We start from the raw sequence: 16,729 nt of genomic DNA on the forward strand, positions 1-16,729 counted from the left end.
ACGATGAAATGGTTTGCCCCATGAAAAGAAGAGGTCAGACCAGATGAGCAGAGTGTTAACCCTGAATGCTAAAATGTGTGGCTTTTTTCTTTCACATGACATTGATGATCTCACCAAGGTGGAAAAGGAGTATTTGACAAAGTCATAGTTTTTCCTTTCTTTTTATTTTTACTGCAAAAGGATTGCTGGTTTTTGGTATGTGTCTTACTCTTCCAGCTCCTTGTAGTACCTCTTCCTCAAGTTCCCCAGGCTTTCTGTATTTGTGGTTAATACAGAGGAGATGTTTTTCTTACCTAAGATTATGACAAGGGATTTCTTACCAGTGTTGCTTTTATAAGAGGAGAGACATTTTTAAACCCCATGTTTTTATGAGCGGGATCTCTCAGCCTATGAAGCACCATGGGAAAGGATTGCTATCGAGTACACAAAGCCAGCTCCTATCATTGCTAGCCCTTGACTCTTCTCCAAATCCTTATCTAATCACTGTACAGATCAATGCCCTAAACCTCAGAAGATAAAGTAAACCTTGAATCATTAACCCTCAGACATCAGAAAGGTCACAGAATCACAGAATGGTTGAGGTTGTGAGGAACCTCTGGAGCTCATCTTGTCCAACCCTCCTGCTTAGGCAGGGCCCTCTATGCCTGTTGCCCAGAACCATGTCCATATGGCTTTTGAATACCTCCAAGGAGGGACACTGCACAACCTCTCTGGGTAATCTTTGCCAATGCTCAGTCACCATCACAGTAAAAAGGACTTTTCTGATGTTTAGACAGAACCTCCTGTTCATTTCATGCCCGTTGCATCTGGTCCTGTCACTGGGCATCACTGGAAAGAGCCTGGCTCTATCCCCTTTGCCTTCTCCCTTCAGGTATTTATATACATTAATAAGATCCACTGCCCCAAGCCTTCTCTTCTCCAGGCTGAACAGTCCCAGATCTCTCAGCCTTTCCTCAGAGAAGAGATACTCCAGTCCCTTAATCATCTTTGTGGCCCTTTGTCAGACTCTCTTCAGAATGTCGATGTCTCTCTTGTACTGTGGAGCCCAGAACTGGCCTCATCAGTGCTGAGTAGAGGGGAAGGACCTTCCTTGACCTACTGGCAATACTTTGTCTAATGCAGCCAAGGGTACCACCATTCACCTTCTTTGCAGCATGGGCACGTTGCTGGCTTGTGTTCAACCTGGTCCACCAGGACTCCCAGGTCCTTTTCTGCCAAGCCACTTTCCATCTGGATGGCCACCAGCGTAAATTGGTGCATGGGGTTGTTCCTCCCCAGGTACAGGGCTTTGTACTTCTCCTGTTGAACGTCATAAAGTTCCTGTCAGAGTTGGAGTAGCTGACAAAGCTGAGATGTGATAAATGAGGGTGTTCAGGACTGAATCTAAGTTTGACCGTGGTGGTTTTGGCTTTGCTGAGCACCTTTCCATCACTCTCTTATCAGCTCTGTGGGGCAGGGTGACAAACTCGAGGACTGGCCCAAATCCATCTCTATGAACCACAGGAAAGTATCTTTCCAGGGGAAAAAGACACTGAGTGTGTGATATGTGTGTGTAAGTACCTGCCCAGGGTCTGGAGGTCTTCTCAGAGAAGAACTGTTCTTTCTCTCTGGTTCTTGCAGTGTGGTTGCAGTGTGCCAAAAGCAATCATCTGGATGCACTGTGGCCTCCAGCAATTACAAGAAGTGTTGGGGCAGAGCTGTCACGACGTTCTTGCCGTGCTTGCTTGCTCTTTGAAATCACTGGCTGAGAAAGATAAAGAGCAGTTTTGACTTTTGTCTTAAAGCTGTCTCCTTGCCACAGTTTTATAGACAATTAGAAAAAAAGCAAACTGTAAGATTTTTTTTTTCTAGAAATGAATAGTTCATACTTGGATAACTATAGTCTCTTTTGACCTTGTTTAATACAGAAAGTGCATGTTTCTAATTGAATGTCCCTGTAAGCTCGAGAAGCGTGAGACATATCTGAAGTTCACATTTAAGGTTTAGATTTGAAATGTTAATAAAATACTTTTTTTACCTTTTCACAGTGTGTTCTTAATGTGCATTTTTGGGGTCATATATAAATAGCCAGACACAAATGATTTGTGCTGTGCTGGTGGGTGTATCATGGTATTTAGATCTGTTCTGATTGCTAAATGATGAACAATGGATTTACATTTGCATGAATGTAATATATGTGTGGTAAATTGGAAAGCCAAAATGTAATTTCTTTTTTTTTTCCTCGAAATTTTATTGTCTTATCTGTTCTCTGCTCTTCACTTTATCTACCCCAGGTCTTCTGTTAACTTTGGAAATCCCTGACTCCAATCAGACAACAGACATTTAAAAACAAACCATGCTAACATATGTTGTGTTTCCTTTCTCAAGTGTGACATTACCCCCCAATTTTCATCTACTCAGCATTCAAGTTAAATAAAAGTAAAACCTTCTCCTGAACCCCTTTCCTGTCCATAACTTGTTTGGTATTTTGTACACACCTGTGTAGCAAAATATCAGGTTATACCTGGCTAAACTGAATTTTGAGCATCTCCTTCAGTGCTCTTGGGGAGGCATCTCCTTCCTGTGGCTATGTGAATTTTCAATTTTCCTGGTTAACACCAAGGTACCACACTGCTTAAACCCCTGGCACCTACCTCACCCACTGACGCATCCACGCCAGCTGTCACGTATGGGCGGGCGTTTTTCCAGCAGAAATGACTCGATGACACGTTCCCGGGTCAGTGCTGCTGTCAGTAAGAAACTCTGATCGCTTCTTTCTGAATGCTGTGGAAAAAATTCCCCAGGGCTGGCCCGGTGTGTGGGTCTCAAGCTACCATTAAGGCAGCTGTTTATCATTAGTGTTTAACAGCTAAATGTATTTTTTAATGCCATTTAAAATCTAGTGCTTAAGCTGGCTTGAAAGTCTTAATGATTTATTTTTTAGTCTGAAGCATTGCTGTTTTTTGCAGCCTTGAATTTTGCTGATTTTTTGATTCTTTTTTTTTTTAAAGTTCTTAGTTTTGTCCCTGAATTCTAGTTGAGGCAAGAAACAGTAAAGATTTAAGAATCAGACTTTTGGGGCTGTTCCAGTGGCCCTGAATCAGCAGGAGCCTTTCTGTAGCTGGGGAGGACTTCTCTTCAGCAGGATTTGCAGACTTGGGAAGCCTTTGCATTAGCTTCAGTGGCTTAGAATGAGATTTCAGCAGCAGAGTAACCCCCTAGAAGGCTGAAAGCACAATATGATCCCTCCAACAACGTCTCCAAAAGGCAGAAGAGAGACCAAGCCAAAGCATTTTGATTTTACTCAGATTTACTCGTGGTTTTTTTTTTCCTCTTTGGCGAGGTCTTTAAGCCCGGAGCCTGAAGCTGTTCTGTGCAGCAACTTAGAGAAACTATTCGAGTCCGAGCCTTAGTGTCAGCGAACACGAAGGAGATTTACTGACGATGAGTGAGGTCTGAGCACTCCTGACACAATTTCCTCCTTCCCCGCAGGTTGGACGAAGTTTGCCCGGCTGACGCGGGCGCTGACGAACAGCCGCAGCGTGCTGCAGCAGCTGACGCCGATGAACAAGGCTGAGGTGGTGCACAAACACTCCCGGTTGGCCGAAGTAAGTGGGACCGACACCGACTGCTCCCTTCGTAAGGCAGGAAGAGATGGGTGGGGAGAAAACCCCCTAATTCCCATTAAGAAATAGTATTTTAGAGGAAAATACTCCCAACTCTGATTTTGTTTTCGACCTCTGCTCATCCCGAAGCAGCAGGTCGTACTCCTTCCGTCATGAAAATGATCTCTGTAGATCACTTTTATTTCCACGGCCGTATTTCTGTGCATGTATTTCTCAGTTTGCTGGTTGTTGCTCAACTTGGGGTGCACAGTGTGCTCCTCCGTGCACTGTCTCACAGAGACATGGAACCAAACTTGACGTCCTTGAGCCCTGTGGACGGTCGCTTACTCTCCTGGGGAAGTGGGATTGTTTGAGAAACCAGGTCCTCCTCTTTGGAAGCGTCCCTGTCTGGGTCCCTGGGGTTGTACAGGCACACTGACTACATATGTATCTTAATCTCGACTTTCTTGCAAAGTCATTCCTGCAGTATTTTGCTCATCGTTTTTTTTCTTCAGAACTGATGAAATGACCTCTTTGGCAGGTTGCAAACATCTCCTTAACAGTGCAGATGGTGCAACAAGTGAATGCCTTCAGGTTAACTGATGAAACAGAGGTACTGCTTTCATCTTCATGTCCATTGGTAATGAAAAATGTACGGGTCAAAACTATAGGGGCTACTGAAAGCGACAGCCCTAACCACCTTGTGCCAGGGAGCTTGTCCTGGGTTCAATGCTAAGAACTCGTGGCAGTTTTAAATGTCTTTTTCATTCACTTTCTGATTTTAGTGGGCTTCGATAATAAAAACTCTAGTTAAATTAAAATCAGAATGGAAACCCAAAGTTTTTAGATGTTGGCAGTGCGATGTTTTCCCTTGAGTTATCCCGTACCAATAGCTTGGATGACTGCTGAGTTACTTTCACATCTTCCTTTTCTGATTCATAACACTTGTGTTCTGTAAATCTGGTTATATCCATTATTGGTTTAGGCTAGGGAAGGAAAAGCTGGAGAAGATATGGTAACATTATTCAAATATGTTTAAAGCAGTTGCATAGAATGAGGGAGGAAATTGTTCACCAGGTCCTCTATAGCTGGAGAAAAAATAATGGAGTTAAGTCACAGCAAGGACGGTTTAGTTGGAAGAGCTCAGGTAAGGGAGAAGGTTGTGCCTGGAAATAGGTTACTTGGAGAGTATGCAGTCTCCTCTCTTACACGTTCTTTAGAGCTGCAAAATGCTTTGTAGGCAAAGTGCTGTCAGGAATGCAGACTGAGTGCAGGTATGCCATTGCTGTGCAGGCCTCATTTTCCATACTTCTGTGTCTGAGGGGGAGCATTGTCATCACAGCTCATCCCTTGCAGAGCATATTGCTGGCCTTTATTAGACTTAGCAGTTATCAGCCATTTTCATTAGTTGTATAGGGGAATAATTCAGAGAGGCTGTGATGAATGCAGCTGACTAACAAGCTATTGTATATTCTTTAGTGGTTTAAAATTAAAAATTCATGCAGCATGAAAGAAATAATCATTATAGTTCAGTGGTCTCCACAGCCACTTGCCACCCACTCACCATGTCAAACTCAGCATGATATTATGTTAAGAATAATAATTATGCTTTTACAGTATCATGGGAGCTCCTAAGCACTCCACCACCAGAGACATAGGGAACTATCAAGCATACGTTCATCGCATTCGGCTTAAGCCCTAAGTAGCTTATTATTCCAGCTATAGTCAGGCTGTTTCCAGCTCCTACCGCAGAGAACAATGCAGGGATCAAATAGGACTGGAGAAACCAAGGAACGAAGTCCCAGTCCTGATTAATCAGTACAGTAAAGTGTTGACCACAGATGAGTCCAAACAGATAACCGAAGATAACGACCAGATTATGAGTCAGAGCCAAAATGGTGTGTGAAATGCTGGGGACAATTTTCATGTTCAGAGAAGTTTCATGGATTTGGCAAAGGCTGCTGTGAAAAAATGACTGTATCAATCATTGCTTTTATTTCAGGGAAGGACCCGTGGATCCACCAGTGAGTTCAATGAGCTGCAGTGGTCAGCTGAACCTTGCCGTTAGGTGGTTATGGGAGTGCTGTTAGTGAGCCTAGTCCTGGTCACTGGGGAAGGGACACGTGGACCTTGACATTTTTATGGGTCTTGCCAGGGGTTTGGCATCTGTGGGGGTCTCTGACGAGTGCCATTGGGACCACACTGCTCAGTGTGCGTTGCTGTTCAGCTGGAGCTCAACACATGGCTTTGTGTTGCACTGAAGCTGGTGTGATACGAGGCTGTTGGTAAAGGCAGCAGCCATGGTCTCCTGGAGGTCTCTGCTGCACTCTCACTGCCGTTTGTGTAGTGGGTCTAGTGGTTTTCTGGCCACAGGATAAATTTGTGCCATTCATCTGACTGTAGAAAACAAATGGCTAACTATTGTAACAAGAAGTTAGTTTTTCATCATTACCAGTTTAACTAACTTCCCTTACAGGTTGTGGTTGCTAAGTCTGACCTTAGGGAGGGTGAGAACGGCGGGCAGAAGCAGGTTTGCATCCCATCAGGTTACAGCCTGACTTTGGGCCAGATCAGACGTGTTGGAAAGCCACATCCCCCAACACACAGTGAGAGAGGCTGCTGCTATTGTCCCTTGGTGATTTCTGAAGAACAAATTTTCAGTAGAGCCAGACTTTTACTGTCTGATCTCAGTAACGGCTTTTTCATCTTAAAAATAAGACTGCAAAGAATTAACAGAGAATCCATATCTGTGGTACCTAAATTCATATTCTTAGTTGTTGTGCTATTTGTTCAGAGCCATTTACTCCTCTTCATCACGGAAACATCCTTCGTTTGATCATTTTTACACATATGGGACTGCTATTTGCAATCCAGCTGTCCCGTCCCTGCAAATACGATGCATCAGCTCCAATACAGGACAGGTGAAGGGCTGAAATGAGTTTAAAAGTTGCTAGAATTATTTATTTTTTCCCATATAGACTTGAGATTTCCAAATGTAAAAGGTACTACTGGTTCCAAAATACACATGAATCAGTTGTCAGTGCAATACATTGCCACGTTGTGCATTCCTTTGTGCTTTTGTTTCTTGTGTTGGACTGAGATAAGAGGTAATTAGATTAGCTGGGAGGAATGTCTTAAGTGAATTTGGCTTGGTTCCTTTGCAGTGTTTCCAGTTCCACATTTTACAAAAGTGCGGATGCAGGAGATTATAGTCGTATGCAAAACAGAAAAGTAATTACAAGAAGTAAAAGAGAACCCACTAGTGATATTGAGCTTGTAAGAACAACAACATTTTGAAGAAAATGAGAAGGAAGCGTGATATTGCCAGGGTGTTAGGGCAGAAGTTGTGCATGCGGTGCTTCATTTTAGGAGGAGGTCAGCCAGCAAGGCTGAAGTCAGGTTTACCTTTGATAGGATATTGTTCTGGCTAAACAATGGTTTGAAAAAGAGGTCAGGCTCGAAGGATTAGTCTTGTAACGCTTCCAAATATGGATAAATACTCATATTCATAATTGCAGAGCATAAGCTGGTGTGGCAGTACCCACAACCTGTTGATGGGGCCTCTCTGCTGTTGCTATTGGCATGGTTTCCCCTCAGTCCATCTGCAAAGATCTCCCTTTTTGCAAGAATATCCTTAGAGGCTCTGCTGCTCCCATTCATCAAGTGATAGCTGCCTCCACATGTTCTTAATAAATCAGATAATTTAGAAACAGCGGGTTGACTTGAGATGTCCAATGAGCACAGTCCTGTCCTTGTGCTGCTCCTTACAGAAATCTGTAAGACCCCTTATTGGATCATACTAATTGAAAGCAGTAACATTTGCTTTTCTGTCTTTTACAGGTTCTCCAGCTGGGATCTGATATTCTTCCTCAGTACAAGCAAGAAGCTCCAAAGACTCCACCACACATTATACTACACTATTGTGCTTTTAAGACCACTTGGGACTGGGTCATCTTAATTCTAACCTTCTACACAGCAATTATGGTTCCATATAACGTCTCCTTCAAGACAAAACAGAACAACATTGCCTGGCTCGTGCTGGACAGTGTCGTGGACGTTATTTTTTTGGTTGACATTGTTTTGAACTTTCACACGACCTTTGTTGGCCCTGGTGGAGAGGTTATATCTGATCCCAAACTCATAAGGATGAACTACCTGAAAACGTGGTTTGTGATTGATCTTCTGTCCTGTTTACCGTATGACATCATCAATGCCTTTGAGAATGTGGATGAGGTAAGTGATTGTAGTCTGCCTCAAAAGTGTTGTTTTAATTCGGAATTAGTTTAGGAGCATGCTCCCAGGCCTCTGGCAGCACTAGGAGGCACCTGAAGCTCTGTGCAGATATGCAGGGATGACCTTAAGCTGCTGGGCTTTACCTATACGGCATTCCCGTGATGGAGACGTGTCTCACGATTTCAGTACCGTGTGTGGATGTCTACATTAATGGATGTGGGTTTTAGAATCACTTGCTAGTCTTCCGAAAGCGTTGTTGCACGCCCATATCAAAATGGGCTGGACTGTTTGTGATGTCCACCTGCCACAGCCTCTCGTTTCAGCTCAGACCTGGTGATTAGCTTTAAGCACTCCTAATCCGTTGCAGGGCAGACTAAGAGAGCTTGATGTAAATAATCAAAACTCTGTAGCTGCTCTGGCTGAAGCTGATGGCAAATTTGCCCCTCACTTATACGAAAGTAGAGAATGCCTCTGAATGAGCATTTTTCAAATCCTGCCCTAGGATTACTTTCTGAACCATGCTGTAATTTTCTTTTTTTTCTTTTTTTTTTTTTTTGTTATGTCTTTTTAAATTTCTGATTGAGAGAGAAATTTACCTTCGTTTTTTTAAACAGTTCCTGAGCTACTGCTGGAATTTTAGAAACTGTTTGAGGAGACAAGACATAAATATCTTAAACGGAGGCTGAATTAAAGCTTTTTAACTGCTAAATGTATTAACAGTTATGAAATTGAGCTTTCAGCCTAAGATAATAGAGAAAACAAGCAATAACTACAACAACTAATGCATGCACAAGTCAGTGTAGACAAAATTCATTATTAAAATGCAACTATAATGGCATTAAGACTTGTTTTAATTTTTCTCTAGAGCCTTTTATCTTTAGGGCCATAAACAAATGAAAAAGCTTCCGTTCATTTTTTAACATTTTAACAGTTTTTTCTTAGAACACTGTTGAGTGGAGGTTTTGTTTGTTTTAAAATTCTTAAATTCTGCAGTTATATATCCTCACCATATAAAATCTACATTCTTATTTTTTAATGCAGACTTTGGTGCAGATTTTGTAGAGCTCCTTTAAAATTCCATCCCTCTCTGTGTACTGAGTACCACCCTTTGACATTGTTCCATTTTATTTATAGCAAATATGACAGAAGTGATAATACTTACAGCTTAAATTCAAGATCATATGAGGGCTGCCCGTCTGGAAGCAGGTTGTACAGTCAGGCTGTGTAAGGAGGTGATATTATCAAGGTTGTAAATATAATACAGTTTTTTAAGATAACCAATTTCAGAGTAAGAGGAACCTGATTTTTATAAAAATGCAGTGTTATCTCCAGATTTTTGTGCTTCACTATGTAAAACAAACAGAAAATTTCTGTGCCTGAGCAGTACAGATTTAAACGATGAGCTTAACCTCGTTCTCTAACGTAAAGATGGGAAATAAACCATCTGCAATATTTGTGACAGTGAAGGGAATCATTGGCATAGTGCACTATAATTGAGGCAAACTTAAAGAGGCAAACTTTAACCAAAATGTAATAACAATAACAAGGTATCATGAGCTCCAGTGATCTTAGAGCTTCTATCATTTACCTTCTAACAAATGGAATATCAACTCCTTTTTAATAAAAGAACCAGTAGTAACATTTCTTTCTCATGAAATGATGTGTTGGGGCTCTGGAGCTTCCAGCAGGCATTGGAGTATAGATGTATATGTACTTGATTTCAAACCCCTCCAACTCCAGTTTTCCCTAGTGCCTGAAAAGAATTGAAGTGATTTTGAAAACAGGTATGTAAACAGACAGTCTTTCCTCCTTGGGTCTGCATTTTCCCTTTTCTCTATCTTCCAGGGGAGATTTTTTTTTTTTCCCTGTGATATGTCTTCATTTGTGACATTTAAGTCTTTTGAGCTCGTCGGTGTGTTCTGGGTGGCTGTAGTTATTAATGCTCTTTATCTTCATTTGGCTTTTAACATTTATTTTAACTGGTAATTATTTTCTGGGATTTAACTTGTTGGCCCACTGGCAGCAGTGTTCTCAAACATTCTTCATGGGTAAAGAATAAGTAAATCAATAAGCTTGGAAGAATATTCTGATTGATTAAAAGCAGAGTGTTTCCTCCTTAAGGCAAGTAGGAGAGAGAAGAGTTCTTTTAGCTCTTGATTCTGGTACGTTCTAGCTCTTTATCTTGGCCCTGGGTGTTGGTTAAGGGCCAGCAAAGTTTGGTCTTTAGCATTGACTCATTGGTGATTGTGGCATTTCAGGAAAAGTTAATAGAAAATCAGAGCTTAGTGGTAAAGGCCTTGGGGCCACGTTCTGGTGCTCTTTGCATTCTTGGTATGGCGACAAAGGATGGACCCAAATCAGAGTGAATAGCCCTAAAAGTCAGCTGAGTGAAAGGTGACTTTCCAGATTTCCCTTGTGTGTCCCACCTCCATGACTCCTTTTTCCACATAAAGCATCAAATGCACTTTTGTTAGTTGTTAAGGGACTGGGCGAGTAGGGGGACACGCCATTGCAGCCAGTTTCTTTTCCTCTCTATGGGCAGGTCTCTCACCTGTGAAGAAGGATACAGCCAAGGAACTTTATGTTTGTGTTTCTCCATTGCAGATGTACACTACAATATGTGATATAGGTGCTTAAAGGTCCTCGTGCAGAGGCTGCTGAGTCATTGTATAAGGTGCCTTATGCACTTGAATGCTATTTTATAATGTCAGAATTAAGGAGCTAAATTGAAAGATTAAAAACTGGGGTCTGGAAAAAGGAGATGTGAGTTTTCTTACTGAGGGTTAGAATTCTTCAACTACGGTCGGTCTTGGCCTGAGTAGGAACAGTGTCATTTCCATCATGGAAAACATTAGGCCAAGGCCGGAGTCTTGTGAAATTCCCACCTTAGGCAAACATGACTGGAAATTAAAGTTATTTTGTTGTTGAGTAGATGTAGAGCCTCTGTAGAAGGATATGATGAAAAGGATTATGACACACAAATTGAGAATTGGGGAGGATTAAGATGATTTGAGGCAGAATTAGATGTGTAGGTTTCCATGCTTGGAGTTACAGAGCCAGGCTGTTACAGCCTGCTCAGGGGGATTTGGATGCATGATAAGGAGGGGGAAAGGTAAGATAATGAGAGAGAGATACCTTGCACAGCAGAGAGTCATCTAAATTGATGTGATGGATGAGGAATTAAGTGGCTAAGTGGTATTGAAAGGGTAGGAAAACAAGGTAAAATAGGCTGGAAAAAATGAGCTAAGAGAGAGGAAAGTGGAATCCTTAGTGGGATACGTACTTTATTTAAGAAAATTGGTAGGATAGTAGTCTTAGAAATCAGAAAATTGTGTGGCATCTTTTCTAATTGGGAAACATTACTTGCACTGAAATACATTCTGTCTAAACCAAAGCCATATAGAAAGCCTTTCATATATAGAAACATGAGAAGGGACACTATAAAACGTACTGAAGAATCCAGCCAATTTTCGAGGTATGAACCAGAATGGAAGGTGTGTGCTCAGAGTCTCTGAAACTAGGCTAATGTTTGGGTTTTTTTTTTAAAGTAAGTGTTCTCTGAAACTTCAGATTTAGTCCAAAAGTGCGTATCTGTCTGTCTCTTCTTTTGAATTAAAAAAAATAAAGAAAAAAGTTTGGAGTAATGGGACACATGGTGTTTGGATCCAAAAATTTTGGTCACATGACGTTCCTATTGCTATTAGGCTGTGAAGTATGTAGCGACTAGAAGATTGATTTTTGCCTTGGAGTTACATATCACTTGTAGTGATTCTAATTTTTGCCCTGAGTACTCAGCTGTATGTAACCACTCTTTCCATTGGTGTGTGCACCATCACTTATATTTCTAAAATGATGTCTCTGTACTTTTGAAGCTAGAGAATTATGTTGCCTTAAGGCTTAGCCTTTATGTGTTCTGCCTACTAGAGAGAGAGAAATATCCAATCTCTGTCAGTCTGGGCTACCAAAAGGTTGTTTACAGCGTGGATAACCATTGATTCCATACAAGTCACAATTATCAGAGTCACGCTGTACTGAAATGGTCAGCAGATGGGTTTATAGTGTGCCTGAGAACACTGATCCCGTTGCTTGTTCAGATATGGTCATAGAATCATAGAATGGTTTGGATTGGAAGGGACTTTCAAGATCATCTAGTTCCAACCCCCCTGCCACAGGCAGGGACACCTTCCCCTAGATCAGGTTGCTCAATGCTTCATCCAACCTGGCCATGAACACCTCCAGGGATGGGGCATCCACAACTCCTCTGAGCAACCTGTTCCTGTATTTCACTACCCTCAGAGTAAAAAATTTCTTCCTTACATCTCATGTAAATCTCCCCTCTTTCAGTTTAAAGCCATTGCCTCTTGTCCTATTGCTACATGCCCTTGTCAAAAGTCCCTCTCCAGGCTGTGCTACAACTCCCTTTGGGACCAAATGCATGGAGTTACATTCCAGGGAAACCAGGATGTTGTGCAGGTGCTTGGCTCTTGTACCCACATGGAGCCATGCAATTGGGAGAGCACCTGGAGATGGAAGGACCTCAGGTACCTGCAGTCAGATACAGGCACCCTGATACAGTACTGCTGAGGGCTACATTTGAACCTCTGTAAATTAGTATATAGAATAAATATTCCTAAGACTAGGTGGATGGACAAGCTTTTGGCCAAATGGAAAATGCTTCCACAAATTAAATGTTAAATACAGCTGAAAAAGCCCATTTTGCTATTGGAAAAATACTGATGATGTATTTTTTTTTTTCCCTGTTGTCCTTTTTTTTTAATTTTCACTGAGATTCATGAATTTCTGAGTTTGTAATGAAACAAAACCTAGAAACTCGATCTTGTCTCTCTGCCAGAAACGTGGCCCTAAAATGACATGGAACATACTGAGAAGAGCGGGACAGATGTCAGGATGACACATACAGATAGCCAAAGAGATGATTTTTGAATGAATTGTATAAAAGATTGTCCTTTCTGCAAAAATTAGTTTTCATGAGCCAGTGGCTGGAAGTGAAAGCAGACAAATTTAAATGACCTAAAACTCTGAAGTTCTATGTCTGTTGTTTAATAATGTAAGACTGCATGACCCAATGGCCTTTAAAATTTAGTGATCTGTGCAGGACATATTAAGGCATGGAATCCTTGTAATTGGAATCTTCTTTTAATTACTATTATCGATCTATTTCAGTGGTGGCAGAAACTTCTTTGCATCACTGCAATGAATAGCAACTGAAATAGCAACGTCTGTAAATTGAAAGCAAATAAAAGCTGATACAACTAGTTTAGCCATATTCATGTTTCCAGTGCTTTATTGTAAACGTTCCCTTTTCTGGAAGTATGTGAAGAAGGGTTTGTGGACCTTCTGAGTGGCATGTGCAAGGTGAAAATAAATTGATGTGTTTAAAGAATGTGGCTTTGGCTCTGAGAAATAGTCTATGGCTAGCTACCTTTCTTAAATCTAGGTGGCTGACATGGAGAAAATAATTCCCAGAACTAAATCCCTGCTGCAGCCAAGTGTTAAACTGTGATGAAAACGCCTAGCAACATAACGGCAGACGCACTAAGCCTGAGACCTGGCATTTTCCCCTTTGTTATGCAGTTGGAAGGCAATTAAATATGAAGAATACTGTCATCCTGCTGTAGCATGCTGAAAACCACAATATAGGAATACAATGACTTGATTACCATGTCCAAATATAAATGTATCCACCTTAGGAATATATTATATAGATGGTCAACTGTGTTCACCTCTGTCACTTATTCGCCCCTGTCACCCCTATTGCATTTAGTTGCAGAATTGCACCACATCTCTTTAAATTTTATTCAAGCTAAGGTGTTATTCAAGTTCTACCACTGCTTAATTACCAGCTTTTTCAATGCTATGCAAGGTCTGGGATATTTCTGCAGGTTCCCCTGTGGAGATATATGAATGTCATCTTGATGTGAGGGGCAGCTTGTGAAAGGAAGGGTCTGAACCGAAGTCGATGCAGGGGGTGGTGGGAGGGCAGGCAGGGTGTCCAGAGAGATGGATGTGACCTGGTAGCCTTGTCCTGCACCACTCTGATGCGGATTATGGCATACTGAACTTTAATTACATGTCTCAGCGGTCTTTTTTCCTTTTTTTTTTTTTTTTTTTAATGTGTTGTATATGTTACCAGGAAGCAGATGTCGGGTACAAACCATTTAAATCAAATCTTTAGTCGGAGCCGTATTAAGTGATGCAGAGTCCAATTGGGGCAAATTATGTGTGGAATACTTTCAAGGGAAGCTTCGAGTCCTGCATGATCCCTTCACTTGCTGAGGAGGGGAAGGCTTACAAAGGAGACGAGACAAATGAAATAATCTGGTTGGCTACTCACTAAAATAATGCTGATGGGAGCAGGACAAATCCACATTACTGAAATTGCTGTACATGACTGTCATTGGGAGGAAAAGAGTCGCAGGCTTAGGGACAGGCAATTGCTCTGCACAAAATGGAGCCAAGGTACAGCCTCAGAGAAACTAACTGCATGGCTAGTATCAGAGTTGGCAAAGGTTTACTAGCAAGACATCCTCGTAACTTGGTGTGAGTCTGTATTTTGTTCAAGACTGGGTTGGTGTTATGTCTGCCCCTTGGCACCGGGGATACGTGTAGTTCCAGAAGTCCTTGCAGAAACATTGCAGCTCAGCTTACTCTCTCCAGGTGTTTCTTCTCTTTTTATTCCTATATTGGCATAGGAAGTTTGTAGTTTGTTGCTGGCACTAAACTATCAGCTAAGTTCAGTATCCTGCTCAGAAGCCGATGTGACACACCTTCTTCTCCCTCCCATTTCATCCTCTATCCACCTTACCTAAGTAAGTGAAAATTATCAGGTTTTATGATGTCATTCTCTTTTTTCCCTGGTTGGGCACACTGATGCACTAACAAATAAATAGTGCAAGATGCCACATCCCCCTTAGCTTGAATCTAGAAGAAATATTTGGTAATTGTCCTTTTTATAACCTCAGTTATCCACTGTTTGAAATGTATTGCATTGTATAGTTGTGCCATAAGCAATTCACTAGAAGTTTATTTATAATGTTAGAGCTTATTGACATTTGTGTTAGAGGGAGAGGGGAAAGAAAAGCTCCCTCATCTTCCTGGAAAAAAAAGATAAATCTCAAGCAATAAATTTAGAGGTGCTTTCAGAGACTGCGTGAGAAAACCTACTTGCTCTCATTTTGCTGCAAGGACTCTGTTTTGTGCTCACTGCAGTCACTACTCCCATTGCTACCAGTGGGGCAGCGTCAAGTATTAAATGGGCTGTGATTGTATCTGGGATCTAGATAGCTTGTGCGGAAGCAGAGCCCCTTACTCCCGTGGGGATTTATGTAATTGGACACAACCTTAAATTCAGCTCTTAAAGTGGTGATAAATCAGAAATGTTGCTTTTTATTTTTCTTATTCCAGCATTTTGATGTGTAACTATGAAACTTTATTATGTTAATTGTTTACCCAAAAGGAAGTGTTTCTTAGATACGTTAGAAGATTTATTTTCATAGTAACCCCAGTAAAGAAGCATTAAGGAGCTAACCAGGGATTTTACAGCTAAGCTCTATTTAAGTAGCTAAGCCCAAAAATTTCTTTTGGGAATGATTTGCTGGTTAAATTTCAAACAGCCTAAATGTCCTCATGAATACTCTTCCTGTACCACGCAGAATAGCACCTTCTGGAGATGTGCCTGCAGGTTCACCCGCTCATGTTGGCAAAAGCTCACCATTTTAGTTATTCCAAAAATCTGTAGGCACTTTGCTTTTTTTTTTTTTCCCCCGTTGCACTTTCAGAAACAGTGCCTTTATCACTGCTTCAATACCTATTACTGAGCTATACTGTGACTTTACAGAATCAGCTAATCAGCTAAGTTATGAGTTTAGGTGGGTTTTTTGTGTATGTGTAATTACTTCTGATGAGGAAAAGGTGACGAAAGTTTTGCCCATGCTTCTTTAAATAAAGTATTTGGACTGTATTTCTAAATGTACTAAGCATGAGATTCATCCGATGAAATGTATGCTGGACATAGTCCACAACACGTTCAAGGTATGGCTTCTCATGTTCTAAGATATTCCTCCAAAATAGGTCTGAGGAGTCACCCTGCCCTAAAATGTCAGTTTCTTACTAGAGACCTTAGTGTGACTAGCTCAGATGCAGACCCCTCCACAGTATAGTTTAGATTGAGATGAGGTGCATCCTGCCCTTGAGACTATATTTGCTTCACTTCAACATTTCAATGAATGAAAATAAAAGCAGATAAAGCAATAGGGGTAGAACTCACAAGGACCTTTTGAGTCAACGAGTCATTGGCTTTGGTGGGCAGGTTCGTCATTAGCACCCTTCCCATAAACTGGTCAAAATCCGCCTTAACTCACGGTGTCTGCGAATCTGTGCAGTCTGCACATTTGTCCCTGTGCCGACCTTCTTGGTTGCTTATATGTTTCTTTTCCTTCCCGTATGTTTATCTCCCCGATGTGCTTAGAAAGAACAGTTATCCCCCTCCCCCTGCACAATCACACCTATTGTTCTTTCCTTAATCTATGCAAACCGATCTTATCTAGAAACCTCTTTTATGAAATTTAATGAAAATTTTCCTGGCCTTTCCAGCTGCCTCTCTCTGCATGGAGTTAAGTTTGAATACATCTCTTTACAGCACAGCTGTGCATATTACTCCAGGCGGAAAATTCATCTTTGCCTTTTAAGTGAGGTTTGGCTTTTCTTCTTGGTGGTGGAAATGTTCAACTGATCCATCCTGGAACTGAATTAACCTTTTCTGCGGGTGCAACCCACTGATTGCTCTTAGTCACTGTGGGATTAACTTGTATACTCAAATACTTCTTTTTCTCAGTCGTTTTCAGCTAAAGAACTTTGTAGTAGTAGGCATTTTTCTTGATTTGCCCTGTAAT

The 16,729-nt window shown here is 41.4% G+C and overlaps 1 protein-coding gene across 1 annotated transcript in view; it reads left to right on the top strand.

The window, feature by feature from the left end:
• KCNH5 (potassium voltage-gated channel subfamily H member 5) overlaps nucleotides 1-16,729 on the top strand; it is a 172,520-nt gene that overhangs the window by 40,661 nt on the left and 115,130 nt on the right. The window contains exons 5-6 of the mRNA XM_086613018.1: nucleotides 3,472-3,587; nucleotides 7,425-7,817. Coding sequence (XP_086469144.1) covers nucleotides 3,472-3,587; nucleotides 7,425-7,817 — 509 coding nt within the window. The remainder of the gene's footprint in view (nucleotides 1-3,471; nucleotides 3,588-7,424; nucleotides 7,818-16,729) is intronic.

The sequence above is a fragment of the Tauraco erythrolophus genome, chromosome 6, assembly GCF_009769465.1.
Source record: "Tauraco erythrolophus isolate bTauEry1 chromosome 6, bTauEry1.pri, whole genome shotgun sequence".
NCBI lineage: Eukaryota > Metazoa > Chordata > Aves > Musophagiformes > Musophagidae > Tauraco > Tauraco erythrolophus.